Source organism: Xiphophorus maculatus, chromosome 7, assembly GCF_002775205.1.
Source record: "Xiphophorus maculatus strain JP 163 A chromosome 7, X_maculatus-5.0-male, whole genome shotgun sequence".
Lineage (NCBI taxonomy): Eukaryota > Metazoa > Chordata > Actinopteri > Cyprinodontiformes > Poeciliidae > Xiphophorus > Xiphophorus maculatus.
The window spans coordinates 20,823,122-20,848,651 of NC_036449.1; the positions used below are offsets into that span (position 1 = coordinate 20,823,122).

At 38.3% G+C, this 25,530-nt stretch overlaps 2 protein-coding genes across 3 annotated transcripts in view; one reads left to right on the top strand and one right to left on the bottom strand.

Moving 5' to 3' along the window:
- Positions 1-225: 225 nt before the first annotated feature.
- On the bottom strand, positions 226-11,834 carry znf148 (zinc finger protein 148). Of its 2 annotated transcripts, none has more exons than XM_005800745.2 (7): positions 11,735-11,834; positions 9,222-9,594; positions 7,473-7,598; positions 7,241-7,364; positions 6,477-6,560; positions 6,277-6,395; positions 226-5,648 (listed from the first exon to the last, which is right to left on the bottom strand). In XM_005800745.2, exons 2-7 carry the CDS (start codon positions 9,576-9,578, stop codon positions 4,008-4,010), a joined length of 2,451 nt encoding a protein of 816 aa, XP_005800802.1. In that variant the 5' UTR covers positions 9,579-9,594; positions 11,735-11,834; the 3' UTR covers positions 226-4,007. The 2 variants fall into 2 exon arrangements, with proteins under 2 accessions (XP_005800802.1, XP_023193024.1); XM_023337256.1 differs by lacking the exon at positions 11,735-11,834 and adding an exon at positions 10,735-10,822.
- Positions 11,835-13,092: 1,258 nt separating this feature from the next.
- The window catches only part of LOC102233583 (dehydrogenase/reductase SDR family member on chromosome X-like), a 40,023-nt gene continuing 27,585 nt past the window's right edge, over positions 13,093-25,530 (top strand). Inside the window, exon 1 of the mRNA XM_023337174.1 lies at positions 13,093-13,774. The gene's annotated coding sequence lies outside the window, so the exon portion shown is untranslated. The remainder of the gene's footprint in view (positions 13,775-25,530) is intronic.

A 25,530-nucleotide genomic window follows, 5' to 3' on the forward strand; every position in this document is an offset into this window, starting at 1 on the left:
GAGACAACCTAGCCTGCAAGCAGTTTGTATTATCCTTAAAGTCCGCATCCATCCAAAAAGGGTTGGTGTGTTTGTGCAAGTCATACTTTTTACAAATTTAAACAGGAAACTTACCAATGAATAAATTTATAGAAGAAAATTTCTTCATAATTTTAAAACCAGGAGGATTTTTATTTTTATGCATAAAGTTCCACTGGGAAAAAAAACAACAAAAACAAAACAAAACTAGATCACAGACTTTATCCCACCTTTCACCTGATGAGACAGGTGAACCAACCCTCCCATGCACAAGCGAGTACAGACAATGGATGGATAAGTACCTGGTGAGAACGCATTTTAACAAACCTTTTCATCAGCAATATTAAACAATTCTTCAAAGTCACATTATGTGAATAATTTTATTCATAAGGACAGTACACACAACAATCAAAACAATTTAATCAGTTTGCCTACAAATCATAATATTTAGCAAAGCTCTAATTAAACGGGGTTAACTTGACTGATTAATTAGTTACAATTAAAGCTGCACATTATATGAAAAAAAAAAAAAATTCATCCAACCCAACGACCATGCAAATTAAGCTAATGTCTCATTAACCTTAAAGGGAAGCAAGAAGCTTCTTCGTCCAATTTTTTTCAAAAAAGTAAAAAATGCTAATGTTTGGATTCCCATTTTGTAATCGAAAAGGTCTCAACAGGAACTAGTAAAGAGCTAAAGGATGGTAGCAAGAGTGTATCATTTACACATCAGTGCTTTAGATGACGTGTTTCAAAAATATTATTTATAAAAAATCTATAATACAGATCTTTTTACACAAAACACATTTTTTCTAGCTTATACAAGGACACTTATGGCCAGAAGACAGACATAGGTAGACAAAAGGGAAAGAAACCTAAACTTTAGCATTGATGATAGAGGACATGAATGGCATGTACTGGAATTTTCCAAAAGCAGAACAGGACTGAATTTGCTGAACCCATCTGCACTGTGCTATTGAAAATTGCTTACAATTAAACCGGTAACTTGTGAAGAACTAGAAACTGCCTTAAGCTTTCAGTCATTATAAAGCCTAAAACTATTTTAACTGCTCAGGTTAAATATCTGACGATCATAACTTTTGGGCAGAGTCTCTCTCAACTACAAACAGTTTCATAGAATCGCTATTTTAGTCGTCTGTTTGCAACTCTGGCAGTGCATCCATTTCATTGCAGTATCCATGAAATGCTTGAAAACTAACAATGCCTTCCACTGACAAAAAGTGTCTCTTGCACATTTTCTCCTTTTTCATACTTTGAAGAACATAAAAATATACACGACATATTTACAGCAGGATATTTTCTAGACATTCTTGAGGAAATCAACTGAAATGAAAAAAAAAGAAAAGAATTGAATGACTAACGTGGTGCCATCTGTCCCTGATTGTCGGTGAAAATATAACAAGAGGGAGTTTTAAAACCATCCCAAACTGGATGTAGCACGTACAGCTGATCAAGAAAACACATTTATGTACAATTAAGAGCATGATTGAGTACACAAGGGATCCGATCATGATAAGTCACCCATTTGTAATTGCATGTTTTCAATAAGACCTGAAAGATTGATTTCTAGCTAGAAATGTGGAACCAATAAAATCTACAAAAACAGTGAATAAAATGCAATTTCTTGTCAATAGTTTGAGACACTAAATTCAGTTTTCTTTCATAAACTTAAAAGCAACAAAACATAAAAGGCAAAATTAAATAAAGGTCCAAGTTCATCATAGTTACAGTAAAAATAAACAAATTGATAGCTTATGTATTTACGAATATTGTGCAAGAGGAATTTGCAGCCTTATCTTATAGGCTGAGTGAAAAAACAAAAAATAGGTTTTGCAGGAACGAGTAAAAAGAAGTGCTAAAAAAAGAACAGAAAGGCACAGAAGAAAACATACCAAGCAAATCATTTCAGCTTGTGCTGTATAACATAACGTTTAGTGAAAGAAAATTGCCAAATCCCAAAACCCCGATTTACTTCGACACAACGCTAAACAACATCTATAATCTTTTAAGTGACACAAAGAGAATAATATATTTAATCAAACTAAATGTGGCAAATGTTTTCATTAGGTCTCATAAAAGGTAGCTGTTGACAGTGACTGTACATCCTACATTCCTTGTAGAAAGAATGTGCAAACAGACCGTACACCAAGCACAAACCTAAAGTGATTTAATACCAACTGAACCTAGTTTGAAACCTAAATTAGAATTATCCTGCAACCATTTTTATGGGTGCAGCTCTGTGAAGCTCCAAACATTTTTTTTAAAGTGAGACAAAAACTTTTTAATCAAGATTAGTTTTTTTGTTACACAGTCTGGAAAAATTCATATGACTTAAAATCTCCTCAAATTTCACCAGAATTTTACATTTGGATTTCAAACCAACCAAATTGGACTTAATTTTAAACAGGAAATGAAATAGGTCACAAGCATACAATCAGTCCTGTACCATTAGTTACACACATCCATGCTAGGTGAGAATAAAGTGACTTAAACATAAAGAATGATTGTGCTGTTGTGATTATTTCAAGAGCTAGAATAAAGATTTTTTTTGACAAAAACCAAGGGGAGGTAGGTAAGAAAGAAAACAAGAGGCATACATTTATTACAGCTATACAGCAATCAGCCATAATATTATGTACTCCAAAAGCTTACATGGGTAACAGCATATATCTACTTACAGTAAAACACAGGCACATCTCAGTAAATTAGGAGATAATTTAGAAGTTAATTTATTTAAGTAATTCAGTTCATCTGAAAGTTGAGTGGAAGAAAAAGAGATCAGTAAAAAAAAACGTTCACAGGCAAAAGGGATAAGTGCAGTCAAAAGAAAGAAGGCCACTGGTGCTGCCATATTGAAACAGTAATTCAGGCAAAATTATGATTGATTCATGATAAATCAGCAGAAACATCAGTATCAGTCAACATTAGCCACTCTTGCCACATCGGTATCGGTCCGATAAATAAAACTGAGCCAAATTTAATGACCCATATTTATTTCCATATTGTTGCCATTTGTTTCTGGATGAAGTAGGTCATGTAGTAGTGGAGAGTTGTTTTTTTTTTCAATTGGCTATTGGTCATAACAGCAATGTAAATATTGGATATCAGCTCAAGTTTTCATTTCAGTGCATCCCTAGCAGTTATAATGGATGGATCGGTGTATAACTGGGGAGAAAACCGGAACCAATAATGTATCGGGTGTATATACTGTACTTCTAACAGAGGTGATATTTCTTTAACCCTTTTTTAGATTAGCTTTATGTAAAACTGTATTGTGTTTGGGTTTTTTTAACTGAATTTTGGATTTTCATGAACTGCAAGCCATAATTATATCTACACAGAAATAAACGCCTAAAACTCTCAAATGATTTACTTTTGAGTTTTTGAACTGAATTACAGATGTCAATTAACTTTTCAGCTATAATTTTAACAATATTGAGATGCACCAGTGTGTTGCTAAATATTCCTCCACCAGAAGAAGACAAGTGATCTGAGGTATCCAGTGCAGGGTCCACAAAAAAACACCCAAAAATCAATGGAGCATCAAGGATCTATTGTCTGGAAGTCATAATTTAATGGCTGATTGGTGTGTAAAAAGTGGAAATATTGCATTAAGCAGCAAGAGTGAGTTGATTATTTTTCGAGCAAGGCAAACCGACACTCCCATTAAACATAAACTCTCTGGCGGCAAAGATATGAGAATAATTACACTTTGGTCACTTAACCTCCTAGTGTACATTCCAGAACAAGAACTGCTTTGATTCCAATAGAGAAATGCTTTTCATATCGTAGTATGATTTCATGAGTTATTATTATTAGTATCTTATGAGAGGTTTGAGAACAAACAAAACATGACTATTTTTTCAAACCGCTTTAAGAAAACATGATTGTGTTGTGAATAGTTTTGGCAAAACAAGACAGATGAAATAAAGTGCTGCTAAAATTAAATTCTTTCCCTGTTTTTTCCTTCAGCCAAAAGATTCGCTGGTTGAAACATCAGGGGATGAGTTCAATTGAACCCTGGTCTCAGTGACTCGAACTAAAGGGAACTCGGAGAAGTCCGCGCCGTGTCCTCTGACGCTTACTTGTCCGTTGGTGACCGAGAACTGCGAGGACGATGTGGATCTCGTTGCCTGGAAATGTGACTTGAAGTTCTGATCAAAGGAGTTGATCTGGAACGTCTGCAGTATCCCCTGCGTAGAGTCTGACTTCTTTGAGGGCGAGACCTGCTCCAGGAAGTCCTCATCAGCTGGAGACACCGCCGAGGGCGGAGTTGTCTCATCACCTGAAAATGAAAACGAGTGCTGGGAGTCTCCGACCAATAATGCGAAGTGAGGCTTTTCCAAAGTAGACCTCAACGGAGAGCTCATCCCTGATTTGAACCTGCTGGGTGAGGAGAACTGTTTCTCGTTAGAGAACAAAGGTTGTCCGGCTAACATGGGGTTTTCAGAGACCAAGCTGAGGCTCTGACTCGTTAAGTAGCTGTCGTTCTGACTGGTTCTCTCCAGAGCCTGTTGGAGAAATTTGGAGTATTCCTGCAGGAGGCTGACCTTCTCTGTAGGCGGTTGAGCCTGGGCGCCAGAGGATCCGATGCTCTCTACGGGGCTACCGTTCGAAACATCGGAGGAGTTTATAGATATGCTCGAAGTCACTTCTGCATCAGTGACACTGAAGGAAATGTCTGATTGCCCATTAGCTTTGGTAGAGTAGTGCTCCAGCAGCGTTTGAAGAACCTCATCAGGGAAAACGTTTTTCTCATGAGCTGCCTTTATCTCTGCGTTGATGGGCTGGGGCTCTAGGATGGTGGCAGGGACAGTTTCATCAATGACGGTTGACACCACGGTTTGCGTAACAGATGGCTGAGAGGACATGCCGCTCGTGTTGAGCCCGTAGTCCCGGCTGTTGTTGGCCATTGTGGCGTGAAGGTAACGTTTCTTTTTGAGAAACTGCATGGCGTCGTCGTAGTTTGTGCTACTTGCTGCCGGTTTAGTCGTTCCTCCTTGAAGAGTTTCGACAGATTCCAGGTCAGTGTTGCTCTCGACGTCTAAAAGGCCCTGCTTGTCCACAATTTCAAAGGTGTACTGCGCTACCTTATCGGCTTCCTCATAGGAGGACAGTGAGGAAGACAAGCAGGGAGGGGTTTGCTCGCTGGGCTGTTTAAGGCTCCTCTTGGGGACTTTCTTCAGGACTATTTTTGGAGGGGTTGTGTCCTCTGACGATGCGTCGTCATCTTCGTGTTGGCTGGCTGTTTCCTCAGGAAGTTCCACTGAGTAGTCAGGAATCACATACTCATGTTTGACCTTGGATGATACAGCAAATATACATGGAGTTTCGATTTTATCCCGACTCTGCCCTTCCTTCGCTTCTGTTTCTTCAACAGCAAAAGTGTGCCCTTCTGTCAGGACAGTGATGCAAGAGCCTGAACTCTTTTCTGCACATTTTTGGCGCTTTTTCTTGGGTAGAGAGCACTCTTTGGAAAGGAAGGGAGACTCTGAAGAATCTGTATCATGCAAAGGTCCGATTTTACCAGCGGTCTTGTTTGTTTTCCTCTCTCTGTTTTCATGACACATCCGCCTGTGTTTTAAAACCCGGTCTGTTCTGGAGAAGTACTGTGGACAGAAAACAGTAAGAAATTTAAAGTAAGATTTCTTTAAAAGAGAAAAAAAAGTTTATGCTGTTGCAGTACAAACACTGGTTTTACAAATATACCAAACTGTACTGTTTTAACAAATGTATTTTCAGATTATTCTAAGATAAATACAGACTTCTAAAAATACCACTTATTTGTGATTCCTTTATTTAGTTTGGAAACAAAGAAAATAGGATAAAACCTTATGATGGAACCAGACTAAAGTTAAGAACTACTAGTCCAGTTAAAAATTCCTATCTAAGAGAGTTTGTGGGCCAAAACAAGAACAAAATGCCCTCAGTTGTCTTTAATGACTATATAGTCATGTCAGAGTTCTGCCAGCAAACTCAAAAACCTCAACAATCAATTAGTTGGGAGACAAAACTTAAGTCCTGATGTGACAAATCAATGATCAAGAATTTCATTTGCATATAAATCAATATAAAAAACTGATTTGCATCTTTAAGATCCATCTCATGTTTGGAAAATAATCAAGAACCCAGGTAGGAAATACTGAACTCCAGCTTTGGAAGTTCTCTATAGATAAATGTACAACTTCACTCTGTTTAAAATTAATTAGTTTTTTCATTCACACAGCAGGACTGTACCTGGTGACAGTAGTCACACTGGTAGGGTTTCTCTCCACTGTGAGTTCTCTTATGTCTCTCCATGTGATACTTCTGGATAAACCTCATCCCACACTCATCACAGCGGAAAGGCTTCTCACCTGAAGAAAAATATGAAAAAGGTGACACCCAGGGGAAGATAGAATCCTTATCAATGTTTATTTTAACAATCTGTTGCTCACCAGTGTGGATCTTCTCGTGTCTCTGCAGTAGATACTTCTGAATGAAACGCATGTCACACTGGCTGCACTGAAATGGCTTCTCACCTACAGATTTAGGAACACAAATTATATAAATAGTGACACCATGAATGAAGTATGTTTGAACTTATATGTGAAACACTATCCACCCTATTCCTGAACTGATTTGACATTTTAAAATCACAGAGCAAAATGGAGGAGTCTGACTCTTTCAAATGATTTTGCAGCATTTTTTTCATTAGTAGCTGGACAGGAGAGGGAAACAGAGAGGGAAGGAAAAGACATGCAGCTCTATCACTAAGCCATGTGGCGCCCCCATGTTTTAAGTTGTAATTTTTGTGTTACAAGTTGAGGATGAGTTAACAGGATGTCATGCACTGCTAAATGATAGCTTATCATAAAAAGAAGGCAGCAATCTTACTTGTTATTTCTGAAACTTTAGCTCATGCCTGATCTGCTGTCAGCACTGTGTTTTGAAAAAGGTTCCAGTGCAAATAGTAAAGACTAGCCATAGGTTTGTGATTATCCACAAAAGAAAATGGTGCGTGATGATTATTGTAAATAGATGAAAAAGAAAAAAAGAAAGAAATCTGAAAAGCTAACCAGTCACTTTAAAGAAATCCCAAAACAAGACACATTTCAGCTGCTGGTATGCCAGAAGTTGCAAATCTCTACCATCACTGTCAGGGTTACACTGGATAACAATGTGTAACTTTAAAGAAATATTAAGTAAAAGTCATTTGTACCCGTATGAATGAAGACATGTCTCTGCAAATGGTAATTGGTTCTGAATGCAGCATTGCAGTGAACACAAACATGACACTTTGGGTTAGGTATAGCCACAGATCCATCATCATTCATGCCGAGGATCTACAAGAGCGAAAAGATCAAAGAAGAGATGTTTTATTTTCATTCAAACATTCAACCATAAAAAGCTAAATAAATTGAAGCCATTTGTTGAGGGGAACTCATTTGTACCTTTGCAGGGGAACGCTGCTTCCTCTTTTTCTTCTTGGGGTACACAGGCATGTCTTTAATAGCCTTTTTGTCCTTCTTTATATGGACTCCAGGGTCAGACAGCTTCAGCTCCTGCTTGATGCTCAGCTGGAAAAGCGGGACCATACATAGTCAAGACATTTAATATGACACATGACCTACTTTATGGGCTACCAAGCAGGCTGGCGGTTTATACAGGTCTGGCAGGTGGAAACAGGCAAAACAAAGAAAAGGACACCTCAACATGAGGAAGCCTCAGGCACTATAGTTGAGAGGGCAACCTGGAGTCACTGTCTACATGAAGAGAAATTACATGGAAGCTGGGCTTGGAGGACATTTGCATATTTTGTGAGTAGCTGAAGACTTGTCACAAGTTGGTCAAAGGTTCATATCAGTTTATGAGCTTCTGCAGAATATTTTAATATTTTGTTTATCTTCAGTGCAGCGGAGAAGAAGGTGAGCCTTAAGAGGTCACACCTCTTCTCTTTGGCATTATGAATGAAACATTTTATTTTATGCTATCTAATACAGGGTTGACCTCATATTCCAAAAACAAACTTACACATACCAAAGATGTGTAAGTAGAGAGATATCCCACTGCAGGAGTATCACTGCTTCTGGACACATAATAAAACTACAAGGTCAAACACAGCCTCCAATTTCCTGCTAATCTGTTAAACGCTAACTTTGCAGGAGAAATACTTGAGTTTGAAAATATTATTCGGTCATTACTGCGGAGGAGGAATCAAAGAGAAGGAGTCCAGAATGCAGTTAGATAGCAGACAAAAAGCATCACAAAATAACCCACGGATTATTTCATACAGAAATGAAAAGATAAGAAAAATAACTCCACATTTTGTGGAGATGAGTAACCAGAAGATTTTCATTGAACTGACATCTTTTTGAAGCACAGAGTGCAGAAGTGAGGAAAAATGACTCCTGTTGCAGATCTTCAGGAATAAAACTATAACCACAACAATCCATATAACTTACATATAGTCATTCTAAACTTCATTGAATGGTGTATTAGTGACAAATAATTATTGTTATTTTGCAAACACAGAATCTTGTGTTAAAGCTGCTAGTTTTTGAAGCGCAACAAAGTAGAGCACAGGGAGATCTGTTCAATATTACAATCCAATTTTTCAAGAAGTAGTGACAATTTCACAGCGGTTACACTGTGAAACACACATAGCATCCTTCTAAAAGCAAAGGAAATTGAAAGATTTAAAGATTTATAACTACTAAAGACGTGTCTTAAAGGATAAACTTTCTCGCAACTCGGCTTGTCTGATTTAAAATCAGTTCTAGATGCGTAATCATACGATGTAATGATTTAGTTTGTGTCTTGTAACATAAAATAAACAGACAGTTTAAGTCTCTAAAAATGTTTTGATAAGAAATTCTGAAAACATTTTCATTTGGGTTATCTGGTTTTAAGAATCTAAAAGATGGATTTGAATGAGTCAAAGGGTTTACATTCTGAATTTGCAAACAAAAATACTATTTACTCTGTGTACAATTTAGTTAACAGCATATACAAACTATCATGGACTTTGTACTGTCAAAGAAATGAAACAAAATTTAGGAAATATTCACCCAAAAAGAAATATTAAACACTCTCCCCTCCATAAAAACTCAACTCTTTTGGGATCAATTTCTGGTTCCAACAGACAACGGGATCTACAAGTACATGTTGACCCAAATAAACCAATAAAAAAATTAACTCACTGGCATCTGAAGTGAAAACGGCAACTTATTGGTGAGTTTTAGGGGGAAATGCACTCCAACCTCGCCTCCTCCCTCCTCTTCTAGTCCTTCTCCACCGTTCTTTGTCAGCTCCTCCTGCATCATCAGCTGTTCTGGAGGGACCAGGTCGTGAGTAACCAGCGAACTTCCAGTCAAGTCCTCATCATCTTCGTCGTCATCGTCATCCTCAGCCAAAAGAGGCTGGTTTGCCAGTGATCGCTCCCCGAGGGTCATCACCACCAGTCCTCCTCCGACGCCCAGACACACTCTCCCGCCTCCATCTATTCCTCCGCTGCTGCACTTCAGCAGCATCCCATCCAACTTGTCCTCAGAGTTCATCTTACATCGAGTACTCCTATAGTTGGTAAAATGAGCCATTAGAATGAGATCAGGTCAAAATTCAAACATAATGAATCCAAAATAAAAACACTTAAAGGCCACCACAGAAAGAAAAGACACAGATCACTAACAAAGCTCATATGTTAGTTTTCAGTTCTTTCACAAAGTATAAACTGATCGCTTTGATGGTCATATTGTTATCATTATGTTACATTTAAATGTACAGTGATCATATAAATAGTGAAAATAATAAATACAAACAGGTAGTTGCTTAGGTATGATGTCTGTTGCTTTCCAGTGGAATACTGTATTCCACATAGAGCAGGGGTGCCCAAAGTCGGTCCTCGAGGGCCGGCATCCTGTATGTTTTAGTTCGCTCCCTGGTTTAAAGCACCTGAATCAAATGATGGCTCATTAGAAGGCCTAAGAAGAACATTGACATGTTGAAAAGGTTGTTGGTACTACCTGGGAGAGAACTAAAACATGCAGGATGCTGGCCCTCCAGGACAGACTTTGGGCACCACTGACATAGAGTATTGTCCTGTATGTGAAATGCTGTACATTTTCCACATACAGTAATAAAAAAGGCTCCAAAAAGTTGTCTTCACCTTGAAATACATATGATCGCACAAAGTTAGATATCTAATGTCAACAATGTCTGTTTCTAGGAAAGTGTCAACTTTTGTAACTAGGTCAGCCATTTCTTCTCTAATCTTATCTTAAAAACAAACCCAACGGTGAAAGCAACTGGAAAACACAGAATGTCAACTCTGAAAGATGAGAATTTATTCACTTAATATGGAGAAACAGAGGCTTAGTTATGATGTTCTGATGGCAAACAAGCTTAACTGGAATATATCTGTTCAGTGACAGTAAATTGAAAATCGATATAAATAGCATGAGATTCCTACATTATTACATCTTACTGAACTGGTGGAGCAGCTTGAAATTTCAGCACAAAGTCTCGTAAAAAAAAAAAACATAACAGGTAGCGTTAGCAATGACTTGAATTCAGCTCCGTAAGGCTTAGCTAACGTAGCATGTGTGAATGTTTCTATCGGAGGTTTTGCAGGACTACATCGAATGGACACAAGCCCGGGAGAAAATTTCAGCCACGACAATAAAAAACAACTACAGTCAATGCAAACACACTCACTGTGTCACTCAGGTTAAATGGCCTGGGACCCCAGTTAGCCAACTAGCTCACCGCGCTCATAAAATCTGCTACATTGCACTGGTACGACCAGCTACAGAAACAACCGGAAGAGGGCGACCGCCTCTTCAAAATAGAAGCACTTTTACAACTTCCTCCGAGAAGCTGCAGTTATTTCTTATTTCTGCATACCCCCCAAAGCTGCTAAAAAAAAAATGCAATAGATTTAAAATATGCCTAATATCCAGATCGTTCTACTATATGGCACCTTTCCATAAAACTAAAAACTAAAAATTCTACATGGACAATATATTACAACTTAAAGACTCAGATTTCGTTACTTAAAAGGATGGGAAAATGTGAATAGTAACGTAAAAGACATTTATTTAAACCACTTGTAAATGCAAAACAAAATATTTTGCACATTGCATATTTTGCTGCATATTTCCAAATACATCCCAAAAAATAATGCCACATTTACATATTTAATGTGCTAGTTGATTTATAAAGCGCTTAAAATATCAAAATAAAGATGTTTATTTGCGCATACATTCATATATAGAAATGTTAAGATCCGTTTAAAAGCGCACCGTGGCGCGTCTTTTAATCTGAATAATGTAACAGGAAGAGACATTCTGCTTTGAAAGACTTGACATCTTTCTGGCCTGTTTGAAGCTAAGTAAATAGCCGCTAGCATTGCAATTAGTTTGTTAATCTTACTGTATTTTCGTGTAATTATCCTAATACTAACTGCGCCCTCACATATCTGGTGTTTTATGTAACCCTCCACCGACAGTGTGCGACATATAAGTTAAATACTTTCCCTACAATAATCAGCAGAGATTGGCTTCTCCATGGCTCCCCTTCACTTGATACGGTATTTCCTGCTAGCAAAGCTAACATTTGCTAGCTCGCCACTACGACAGACAAACAGGCTTGTTAATAAATACCAAACGATCATATAGGACATGCCAACCCTCAGTACTAAAATATTTATACTCACCTATGTGCGTTAAAGCCGTTTAACTGTCATCACTGTTGGGCACAACTCCAAAGGACTGCACGGAATAATCTTTCACACCATCCCGTGTGATGATGGCTGTTTGTCGCCATCTAGTGAAGGATAGTGGTTCGTGCACTCATTATGCTGTGATCTACCGCGATGTTTTAATTATGCAGACGGGATCACTGGTTCGTTATTTCAAGATTCTGTTGGGAGCATTATTTTCGCCCGTGTGTCAAATATGAACTGAACAAAAGACAGAATATTTTACGAAAGAAAAGTACCAGAGCAAAGTGTGCCAACATGTACAGTGTTAAAATTGTTTTGAAATTCAAAACAATTTCAGTGTTTGAAATTGTTCTGTTTATCTAAGTAACTCATTGGAATGGAACTAAAGTACATAATAGTTTCTGTATTTTTTGCTCAACTCTCAAATGTTTTCAAGCCCCAAACAGGTTACATGATTGTTTTATATTTAGATCCACCCATCAATTCTGACAGTTTCACTTTCTCTATAATAATAATAATAATAATAATAATAATAATAATAATAATAATAATAATAATAATAATAATAAAACATCCCTGAAGCGTGATTCTGCCGCTGGAGTATGATTAACAGTCTTAGAATTTGATGGGTTCTAAGATTTGAAACCCATTAGGCTTTGTATATAAACTAAAATAGTTTAGTTCTGGTTTCAGAGCAGCACCTTCTTCCACATGTTTACTGTGGATTGTTGTAAGCTGCAAATTAGGCTTCTTGTGGATTTCTTTCCAAAACAGTTTTTTATACACTCTTTTTCCAGATTTGTGGAGTGCGCATAATGCATGATGCCGTTTGTTTTCTAATGTCTAACAAGTATGAGACTGACAAGATTAAATTTGGGGGTATCCAAAGAAAGGGGGTGAAATATAAAAAAAAAGCATGGCACACTTTTTAATGTATTTGCTAAAAACAGTTTTTCCCATTCCACACATCTGTGCATTACTTTGTTTTAATGTAGCACATAGTGTTCAAGGCCACTTCATCCATATTACATCTAACTAGAGTTCCCTGACAACGTATTGCATTGCATAACAAATCAACAAGAACAAAAAGCGCTGAAGTGTAAACTATTTTATTCTAATAAGAATTGAAACTCATCTAATTCTACGTCGGCTGACACCGTTGCTAAGAAATCAGATGGGGATTGGAGAGATAAGATGATACCATGTCACGCCAGCCATCGCTCTCTCACACACACACACACACACACACACACACACACACACACACACACACACACACACACACACACACACACACACACACACACAGACGGCGCTGTGAGGAATACTAATCAACCTGTTTGCCGTCAAGTGCAGCAGGCAGCTCGGTGCGCAACTTTTTCATTCAGCACGCACTAACACGTCTCTGCCAGCCGGCGCATCGTTAATAAAATGTGTGTGAAATGTGCATTTCTCTTTGACTGAACCGTGAGCTGGCTGTTTCCACTTTTGTCTCCTTGGCTCGTTTTTTTTTTTTTTATGTGCGACAAGCCGCGGGAAAGATTGTATCTAGGAAGAGACAGCTCACTACTACGCCACCTCTAGCGAGGGAAGCCCCCCACGCGTTGCGCGCCTGGATCACCGGGGGTTTACATTTATATATTTATATTCAGGTTCTCTCACCCGGCTGCGCGTGTGCACGCGCGCGGCGCACTTACACGTGCGTGTTCAAAAAGAAGCCCTCGGACTCCGTCCTCAACAGTTGCCACCAGAAGGAGGGAGAGAGTGGGAGACGGCAGACTGAGGACCGGACGGACGCCGCTCTGCCCGGCTCTGCTCCTGACATGCAGTCGCTCATTTCTCCGGTGACCAAAGCCATCCTAGTTGCGCTCTTCATCTTCGCCATCCTGCTGATCCTCTATGTGATCCTCTGGTACATCTGTAGGGACGTGGACTGTGACCACGGAATTTGAGGATTCCGTTAAAGCGTGGAAATAACGGGAAATCAACAATGGGGCGCACAGAGGAGCCCAAAGAGTCCTGTCTCATACCGTAAGTGCTGTCCTGTCTTTTTATTTTTGCACTTAAGTCGTGCGTAATTTGGGGATACTTCTATATATGTCTGTGTTTATGTGCACACGCGCAATCCTTTCGCGCGTAATGTGAAAAGGTGATAACCAGCGTGCGCCCGGTAACAGACCTGAGGAGAGCCCCTGATTCCCGCCCCGTTTAACTTGACAGCAGTCATCCATCACGGACGCCTTGTGCAATGGAACACGCTGTTATAACGGAGAATAAAAGAAAAAAACAAAGGTGGCACAATGTCATGAGGAGGTTATATGTGTGCGGGCTTTTAATCAGAGAAGAAGGTGGAAAGCGCCAGTGACATTGCGGTAAAAGACTTGCGTGTCCCTTAAGGTCAAGAACAACAGTGTTTACCTCGTGTTCCCAGCACCAGCACCACCACCACCACCCCCTCCCCCGTTTATATATACCCGCAGCATTAGTTCGTGTTCAGTTCAGCTCGGTCTCTGAAGAATGCTTTCACGCTGGCATCGCACGTCCAACGAGATAACGGGATTATCTCCACCGGTTCCATGTGCGTCTTCTTCCTAATCTGCCTTGTGCCATGTTTTGCGCCCTTATCGCGAATGCTCCGCTAATGCTTTTTTTTTTTTTTTTTTTTTTTTTTTTTTTTTACGCATAGCGCAAATTCATTCCCACTTGACGTCCGTGAGCTTGTTTCGACTCACTCTCGTTTGATTTACTTTCAAAACCTGCACCTGTGCACGCAAACAAGCGCACTGCGTTACTGAAAGGGGATTCTCCTCTTTCCCCTGAATATGATAGCTTTTGCATAATCCAAATTATACGAGTGGCATGGATGCCAATTTTCATTTTCTTCAGTCATGATTGGAAAAACGAACTAATTTCGCTCAAATTAAAGTAGAGATTACAAGGACAAATCAAGGGCATGTTTTCTTTTCTTTCTGTAATTTGAGCATTGTGAGAAGGGATTCAGAGTTTATCTTTTCACCTTTCTCCAAATCTGTGGGGCATAAATTCACGCTGCTCCTCTTAATGGAGCTAAAGGGAAAATGGGGGGAAAGGATGCCCCAGTCCCCTGTGAAACATCTCTGACTGGTAATTACTGAGTGATAATGACTGGCTGCAGCTCATTCTGTACTTAACCCACTTCATTTTTTCATGTTAACACCACAAACTCATGAGAGGATTGCAACAGCCTCTTTCTGTGCCCAAAGGGGCGGCTGTGTGTGTGTGTGTGTGTGTGTTTTGAGTGGGATGAAGGTGGGGCAAGAGGGAGGGGGTTGAGGCTTGAACATTTTAAAAAATGTCTTATTTTGGAGCTATAAGTGCTTTCCACTCTGAGCTGGATGCAGCCATGAGAAAGAAATCCGGCAGTCTCCCTAAAATGTTAGAAGGACTCTCCTGCCGAGACAAGGAGAATCTTGCTGGATTGGACCACAAAATGATTTTTGCCGCACTTAAGCTGGTATGCAACAAGCCGGACTTGCCCCTTTAAAACACACACACAATGCACACTGATTTGCACGCTGCGTAAGTGACTGCCGTGTCCCTATCCAGTAATGACATGATAAGGGAGCAGGGAGGTGTGTGACAACTGCTGCTGCAGCTGTTGCTGTCTAATCTGGTGTCCTGGACCGTTGACCAATTGCGTTAAGGAACGGCAGGGGAAAAAAACTCTGTTTGGGTGACCATGGATGGCTGTCCAGTTTGTTAAGGAAGAAAGGCAGCATGTGTGGCAGCGTGGGAGGGGGTTAAACACTGACATGGTCCAGAATTACTGATAAAAGTAGAGCAGGAAAGGCTCAGCGGGACTCAGCATGGGAGTCAGCTGCGTGTGTGTGTGTGTGTGTGTGAAAGTGTGTAAATGTGCATGGATTTGTACCTGTACAGCATCAAATTCACTCAAGTCTAGTGAAAATGGTATTTATCATTAGATACGTATGTGGCATGTCAACTATTTGGACACTGTTAACTATACAGCAATCGCTTTAAACTTTTAACATTGAACCATAACGGCTTTCATCTATTTCTAATGGGATTTTATGAACCACATAAAGTTGTGTGCAACTTCAAAGTAGAAGGATAATGATACGCAGTGTTTACAATTTGTACATAAAAATTTGAAAAAATGTAGCATTCATTTGTACTTATATGAAAGAAGGTACTTTGTTTAATTTGGAACAATTTAAATTTTTTAGCTTACTTGCAAAATTGTACATGTAGCAGACCACTAGTATTGTACATCCACCTGAATACACCTTCCCCACTGGTGATGCTGGGGGCTTGCTTTTCTTCAGAGACAGAGAATGTGGCTATTGAATGTAAGAAATAAAGTAAAATGATTTAGATTAAAGCAGATTCATTTGGTGAAGGAACTCGTCAAAATAAAGGAAAAAAAAAATCCAAATGAGAACCTGTAACAAGACTTGAAAATTGCTGTTCACAAGGACTCTCCATCCAATCAGACTGAGCATTTTCCAAAGAGTTTGAGTAAAATTCAACCTCTAGATTTATAAAACTGGCAGGGACTACTTTGAATAGGTCTGTTGCAAAAAATCTCAATAAGTTACATTAAAATTCTTGTCTATTTTGTGACACAATTTTGTGCTGTTTTGTGATGAGTCTGAATACTTTTACAAGGCCCTGGATGCAGTCGGATTCTTCTTTACCACTTTTGCATATAGTTATTTTCTTTTTTCATTAATGTGTATCTTGATGGTCTCATCCAAAATGTTGACCTGCTCTGCAGGAATATTTCATTGGGAAAGGGAATTTTCCCAATAATATTTCCCGTTTTCCTGCATTGCAACTTGTAAATGGAAACTTTTCTATTTTATTGACCAGTAAAGTATTACAAAACAGTTAAAGTGATGTCAACGCAGTACAGATGTTTGTTTTAATTCCGATTCATTCCTGCACAGTTGTTGACCAGGTAGATTTTCTTTGGATCTCCACTGACTAGAAAAAGAGCTAGTGGGACTAAGAGTGTGTGACGGTGCCAGCTGTTGTTGCTGAAGGAAAAATTAAGATTTGTGCCTATCTACGTTTAAAAGTTTTGATATTATTTCATTTTTGCAAACTTTTTGTTTGAAATCTGAATTTAATGTGATTTCAGGATACAGAAACCAATAAATGAGGAGCACTCTAGAAAAATGTCGCATTTTGCACACAGGGAAGAAGGAAAGTGATCTCATCTCAGGTTGGAGATCTGAGAAAGTGGTCAGAAGTGAAATAAGATTGGATGGTATTCAGTTTGTTATAAATCATTGATGTTTGAATGAAGGTTTACATCAAAACCTTCATCCAAAAAGGTTTTGGTGTAAAAAGCAAAACTCTTAAAAGCATCAAAATAACAACACAAACTGTGTCAAAACCCAACACAATAATGTGTGTGTGTAAAGATGACACATTTTGTATTGAATTCAACACATTTCTTAATTTAACACAGTTATTATGTTAAAATTATTTAACACAATAATTGTGTTCCCTTACTCAGTAATTGTGCTGATCAGTTGTCTTACACTATTGGCCCAAGGAGAGCATGCAAACTCCACCCAGAAAGATCACAGGCTGGGATTTGAACCCAGGACCTTCTTGCTGCAAGGCAACAGAGCCACTCTGCTTTTCCACAGATTAAAAAGTTAGTTTAATCTAAATCTGGTGCAAAGCATCTTTTATTAATCTTTGTATTAGTTTATTCAACATCTCCTGTTACTAATAAACTAATAAAACAAACAAACAAAAAAAAAACCCAACCATGTCTCTTTAGCTGACTGTTTTTCCTGTGGAAAATTTCCAAGCCTGCAATCATCCAAGAAGTGACCTCATTGGTCAATGGTTTAACACATATTCTGTGTGTCCAGTTGTTGAAATAAAACAATGCATAAAGTGTAGAAAAAATCACAAGATGTTTGTAGTTGATGATAACACTGAAAATGTGTCGAAAAACAATATGGCTGTCTTAAGGGTCTAGATTTTCCTCTCAGGCTGATAAACAATTTTTTTTCTCATAACAAAACTCAGATCCTGCATGAAAAAAACACAAATTGTATGTTTTTTAAAAGTTTTCTTTGTTAAAAGTTTCTCTGTTTGTAATTTATTCGTTTTTGGTTATCTAACTACTTCTCATTTAACTTTTGAAAAAGAAAGCTCAAAGATTTTTGGAAACCCATAGGGTTGTGAATTCTTCATGAGTTAAAAGCTTTTTTACTTTGGCAACTGAATAATTCTTTGATCATGTAAAATATAGTTTACCTTCAGATATCAAAGCAGCTTGTTTTTAAGAAATTTGAATTCAAAAGATAACCATGTATGGACGTCTTATTTTATTTTTCGTTCTTTCTTTTTATTGTTGTTTTGTTTTTGTGAAAGTTTGCACCTCTGAGACTTTATTGTTGTTCTTCTAGAAATTGGCCTAGATGAAAAACTTTGTGAGTTGTAAAACAACTACTGTACTTCAGTCTGAACACTCTATCCACACTATGAAGTAGAGTGGTGGCAGCATCATACTCAGGATATGTTTTCCTTTAACAAGAACATGAAAATTGATTGAATGGAAGAAAATGTGATGCAAAGGAAACCTTTTAGAAGGTGCAACATATTTGAAGATGGGCCAGGGGATCATGTTCCATCAGAGGAACAACACTAAATTTACAGCCAGAGATTAGATTGGATTGTTTAGATCAAATCACATTCACGCGTTTAAGTGGCTGAGGCTTAAATATGAAAGAAAATCTATGGCAAGACTTGAAAAGTGATGTCCACTGATGCTCTCCTTTCAATCTGGTTGAACTTGAGATGAAAAACTTGAAACTACCTGGGCACTGAAAGTTGGTCCTACAAAGTAGAGGTTCAAGGCCATCCTTTTCAAATTTTTGTGAGAAAAAAAGGAAATCTAATTTTATATTTCAATTTCCATTTTTAAAAACAACTATTATAGTAATGTCTTGTAAGGATTTTTTCCGTTAAAATTTAGATAAGCTGAAAAATTGATGATAGTAAAAACAAATAAAACGTTAAACCAGTTTGCTACAACTGTAATTTTGTAATAAAATCATCCTTTGCATCATCAATATCAGCGTCCAACATATGCAGACTGATTAAGAAATAAGATGGTGTCTAATATTTACAGCTTTGATGAAGACACAAAAAAACTCCAGTGTCAGCGTTGAGGATCACAAATATTCATGGGTCAGAAGGTTTTTCTTTTTTTTGTCCATTAATTTCTATGAATGATGCAGGTACAAATACTTAAAATTAAATCAAGGTCAAAGAATGACACACAAGAAGATAGAAGTTGTATTTCTAAAAAGGCAGAACTGACTTTTATGTGTCACTATTTCCTTTTTCAATAAAGCTTCTGTTTGGACGTAGTCACTGATATTGGGGCATGCTGTTATTCATCACCTCTTTGCCTCTTTCTTCTTCCACTATCATATCTGTCATATGGACAAGCAACTGTCCCAGACTTCGTCCCAGACCTACATGCCTGCCAGCGCTGAATCTCACCCCTGCTCATATCATCCCTGAAAGCAGTGAAACAGGGTCAAGATGACCCAGCACCACATATGTTTTGTCCTCACACTGAGGGTCTTAAATATGCTCTCAAGAAGATAAAGCTCTTCAACACTCACAACTGCACACACACCTCAAAGCCATAAAAATAGATTGTGAGTGACTCAGCCGTTATGTAAAGTCCATCTCTGATAGGGCCGCCCGGGGCTGTTTATGTCAGTTTAGCTTGATGGCGCGAGAACTGAGGTGACACATGTCTGCTGTGTCCGAGTTTCGCTGCACACTCATGCATCCATACACACACTCTTCCCTGGAATATGCCCGGGAGCCTCTATTCCATCCGTCTTTGCTCTTCCTTCCTCTCAGAGTCTCTGTGCGGGCCCCCCATTGGACAAAGATGTGATACAGTCAGCGTAATGGACTCCCTCCAGCCCAAACACTGCACATAATAAGGATTAGAGAGGACTGGGATGCAGACTTTGAGTTAGACATGAATCATATCCACAGCCCCTTTGGCCAGGTAGATAACCCAATGGGAAAAGTTAGAGGGAGCATTGCAGGATTTGAAACCAGAGCAAGATGGATATTTTCATCTAAAAATCATATTTGCTAAGCACGTGTATTGGCTTTGTCATTACTTTACAAAACATAGCTGAATACAAATGCTAGATTAAAGTTCTATCTGGTAAAAAATACTGATGCACAGTGTGCAATACAATATGCCCTCTGCTTGCTTAAGCACTCGCATTCACAAGTAGTTGTCTTGTGATCTGAAAGTTGTGGATCAATTCTCTGTTGCTAAAAATGCTCAATTACATTAATGTCCCAAACATCATAAAGTATTGTATCTGGGCTCTGTTAAATGTGCAAGAGTTATTTTTTAAGTCAATTTATGCTGTTTTGAAAAGGTATTAAGTTTGGCCAACAGCTTGTCACTTATATCACACATTACAAAAATCAGAGGAGGCACTGAATATTTCTCTGACTTGATAATAAAGCTAAAATGTGTCAGTGCTTGAAGCTGCATGACTGAGCAGAAACAGTTATTCTGGGTGAAACACTGAAAAAGATGAAGGCCTTGAAGCTGAAGACTCACACATACACACACACCACCATATAAATTCTCAGTGTTCAACTAATCCTAAAGTGAGAAACAGAAGGGATGAAAGCAGAAGATGGAGGGATCTTCCTCACAGTCCTCTTTCAGTGCCAACAGGTTTTATACAGGAAGAGGCACACACATACCCACTAACAGAGTCTAACAGAGTGTTAAATTAAATGTGTTAAATATTGTGTGTGTATGTGTGTGTTGGCGTGTGTCGTTGGGAGTTAATGACAGACTTAATTGGTCCAAGCAAATATCCCTCCCACTGCTCCTCATTCTACATCTACTAATAGAAAGACATCCACTCCCTGATGACATTTAGGGGAAAAATGTAGTGGTATATGCCTGATGAAGTAGACCTAAGATGTTTTTAAGTCCAAAAATTAGCACACAAATGATACAAAACAGAATAATAGGACAATACGAAAATTACACACCATCTTCCTAAAATCAGAATTGCCATATTGATTTTTTTGTCCTCATTTGTGTCCTTCCTGCCTTTTATTTTATTTTTAAGCTATATATGAGTGGAGAACATATTTGAAGTCATCACCTTGCCCCAGGTGTATTTCAGGAAACTGTTGAAAGGTTTTGGATACATCTGACATTTCCGAAGCAGTTTTTTTTTTCAGTCTGAAACCTGAAGAGAAAAAAAAAGTTGTTTAAGGCAAGCTAAAATCCACTGAAGGTAGATGGAAGGAATTTAATCTTGATAGTTATATACTGGTAAGAACATTTTGAAACATACATATAAAAAACAATAGGTCTAAACAGTTAGTGAAAAAAATCAGGACAGTGGCAATATTAGATTATTATTTTTGTGAACAACTTGTTACAGATAAAGAAACAGTTCAACCTTTCTTGTTAAAAAAAATAGGCTTAAGTGATCTTAATGATTTACTAACAAATATCTGAAAAGCTTTCAACTTCATGTTACTTACAACAAATTATATCTCAATGCATTTTAACAATCAATATCCTGATTTATAAAATCTAATTAATTCCAAATCACATACTGATCAGTCCAATTAATTCCAATGAGAATAAGTTATACACAGTCCAGGTCAACACAAACTATCATAGAGCACAATAAAATCTGGTTAGTAATTTAATAAAGAATGTATAAGGGTGTTTACTGTACCAAAATGGTTTTTGCAGCAATCTTTCATACTGAGCAAGAAAGCAAAGATGTAGCAACAGTGTATAAAGAGGCCTTTTTAAAAGAAAGAAGCCACCAAAAGAACCAGGTTCAGCATGACTGACCATCTAATGACTGAGTAACGGAAAGAGAGCAGCAAGAATAACAGAGGCAAGACATGGTTAAAGACAACTGTGGCTCTGTAATTGGTTTCTTCATGACAAGAAATAACTCAAAACGGAAGCACTGGCATGCATGGCTACTTTCTATAGGGAGGTAAGGCAAAGAGAACACATTATTAAATGGTTAAGTACAGAGTTAATTAAAATAACTATCTTTGGGTCTGCGACTTTATTATCAGTAATAGCTTATTTATGGGTTGTAGAAATATGGACATATTTTTGGCATTTGTGGTAAATCTGGTGGAAAATCAAAAATCACTGGCACGTCGCAGTTCAATGGCAATGCTTAATTAACATAACTCCATGTGGAAACAGACATTATTCAGTTGAAAAAAGAAAGAAAATAGTACAAAATCTAACATTGGTATGTTGTGAAGTTGTGGACTGCTAATATCCCTTAACATAATGCTGTTTCTGAAGTTACATTTCTATTTTTAATAACTTTTTTTTTGTTGCAAAAGTCAGCTAAAACAATCTGTCTGACTAGCTGTTTGCCACAAACCCCTCCGAGTGCCTTCAAATTTCTGTAAAGCTCAAGGTGATGACACCTTCCTATTACTACTACAGATAAAAGAACTGTTACTGCTAATAAACTCTGTGTTATGTAATATCAGTATAATATCCCATGCTGCATTTGACCACAATGTCGAAGAGTCTCCCACATGCAAGATTTTCAGTTTCACTTTCAGTGTTTACAAGCTGGCCTTTGGCTTCTCTCCCTCTGGAAAAGTTATGGAGGCAGCAGCCTCAGATGACACAAAACCTTCCAAATCGGCTCTCCAGGAGTCCACTGCCTTTTCCACCCACGTGTTCCGGTGAACTCTCAGACATCTAAGGAGCATAAATATCACCCTGGATCTCCTCTCATGGGATTCCCATACATCTTTGTCATCTAAGATTTTCTGTTTCTACAATTTTTTATGGACTTTTCTTGTTTTAGCTAAGACATAAAACCAAAACTGTTGTGGGTTGATTTAACCCCTCAGACATTTTAATTGACAGTGGATTGTTTCCAAAGAACTTCAAAAGAGTGTGTACAATAGTACCATAAATACTATATTCAATTTATCATAAAATAAGCAGTAACCAAAAATAATACATATACATATATGTAAATGAAAAAAAAACATTCTCTTTCTGTTACTAAGTGCAAGAGATTATTGTCTTGATTAGGTCCCTGACATTACACACAAATGCGTTAGTGTCCTGAATAGTTCATTAAACTAAACAAATAGAAAATCTTCAAGCTTTCTTTAGTATAGTTATTGCAATGTACCACAGGTTTATAAGACATTATTATTTGATCTAAACCATTTCATTGTAGTTCTGGCTGTATGTTTAGGTTTGCTCTCTTCCATTTTCCTATTACTACTACAGATAATAGAACCCCTGGGTACTAGTCTATCATTGTGTACAACAGACACACATAAAGATATGCATAATTGGGCTGTGGAGTGAAGTAATACATGTGTTTTTTTCTACTTTTACATGGACTAAAAATGTGGCATGGATTTATATTTGGACAACTGACACAATATTTCATAGAACTCAACTTTAATATATTTTTTAACAGTTTTACACATCTATAGACTAAAATTGACTGGTTGTTTATGTTTTGCCTTGTTTCCACTGAGTCTTACGACACAGGTTGGTGCAGTTTGGTATGTCCTTTTGTCTGTTTGAATTGTAAAAGGGGTCCATACAACAACCTATGCCACACTATTCATGGGACCCCTTCAGATGTAGGTTCATAGGACAACAGTATGGTGGTATATTTGGGTGGAGCTACTGGCATCACACAACGCAGTCTGTTGATTGGGGGACAAAAATGTCACTCCAAAAAAACATGGGACATACTAGCGTATCATGTTTATCGTCGCACTAGTATGGTGATTGGGAGAGATCAACTGGTGTTGGAGAAACTACACCAGGTCATAAACTTGTGTACCAACCTGTACCTGTATGGGGAAAGTTCACCTTCTCTATAGTCCTTTGGAGTAACCTGTTTTTCTTCCAGGATTGTTCTGTATTTAGCACAATTCGTCTTGCAATACACTCTGTCTGGTCCCCTTGTCTAGAGATTTATCCCAGCCTTGTAGCTGTGTTCCTTGATCTTCATTATGCTGTTTGTTCACCAATGTTCTCTAAAACCTCTGAAGCCACTGTGATGATATTAAGTTTAAATTGCACAAGGACTTATTAGGTGACTAGTGAAGGCAACTGGCTTACTCTGGGTACTAAAGGACAGAGGGCTGAAAACATATGCACTGCACATCTTTTAGATTGTAAGCAAGAAAACCCCTTGGGGACTAGTCTTCCTTGCATATGCACATGCACAGTATCATTATTGGCTAAAAACCGTGTAGCCAGCAGCCTTGTCAGTCAAAGCCTGAGCTTTTTAAGCCTAACCTTGATTCTCTGCTTCTCAAGCGAAGGAAGCTTCTGAAGAAAAGCTGCGCAAGATGCAGCTCAAACTGCCAGAAAAGGCGGCATTGATTCACACAGGCTGTTGCACTCCTAAGATCCAATTGCCCATGACACACCCAAACAAATTCCCTTCTTCCAGATATGGCACTTCACCTCCCATGTCCCTTGGTTTTTCTTCTTTCTTTTTTTTTTTACACAAAAACAAATGTATTAAAAAGAACAACACATCACAAGTCATTTTCTGCCAAAAGTTCTTGAAAAATGTTCTTTTCTTACCCAGATATTCAAGTCACAAAGTAAAAATTACATTTTAACTGTCAGAGCACACGTGCAGATCCAAAAATCCCACTGAGCTGTTGTCAGCCTGGATTCCTTAGTAAGACAAGTTGTGCTTTGCAGTCAGCCTGTAGCTGTCATAAAGGACTGGGTGGCTGTCGGTTGGAGCTATTTTGATGGTGTTCACATGTTATTTACATCACACACCCTCCTGTCATGTACTGTTCCCAGCTTGTCTCCTATGTGTCTTCATCCTGTTGTGTGCTTGCGTGTGTGTGTGTGTCTGTGTGCTCCCTGATGTCCCATCATGATAAATAATCATCCTACAGTCATGCGTGAGATGCGATTTCCTTTAAACAATGGCAGGCCAGTTCGCTTTGCTGACCCCCTGAACCTCTCAGGCTGCAGAACAAACACTAGCATGTGTACACGACCAGATAGACACACCCTTTTAGCCCGCCTTAGTAGCAGTGCACACATATTTAAATGTACACGCAGCATCCGTCTGCAGACTCATGATGGTACATTCTCTTTATGTTGCTGCTTATTTGTCTGCCTTCCAGAGCAGACTTTAATAACTGAGGCTAACCACTTGTCAGTGATGCTGTTCTGCCCCGAACTTAACTATTGGACTGTAGGCAAGACACAACTTAATACTGATTATTTCCCTGTCAGGGAACAAAAAAAGCTGCTTCATACAGTGAAAGCCCCAAGCCTGTCTTTAGTGGAAATGATTGTAATTATATTGAAATGAGGGAGAGCTTGGTTGACCTGCTTTGAATTCCAGAAACCATTTAGCTGTCTCCTTAGCCAATCGTGGGCCATCACTATAGCAGCCTGCCCCTACATGTTTTCTCATGGGAGTCATATTGGTTTTTATTGATTTATTTTTGTTCACATTATGAGTTGTAGACTTACTGGAGTTCTTAAACACGTATCTTCCTTACCAGAATGCTATGTTCTCTTGTCTTTTCCATTTTGAGGAGGGACACCTAAGGGAAACTGACATCTGTGTCATGTCCTATTTATAATAGCAGTGCTTGTTATCAAATTTACTTATTTAGTATGGTAGAATTGTACTGCTAAACAACACACAATAATTGCATGAAATTTATAT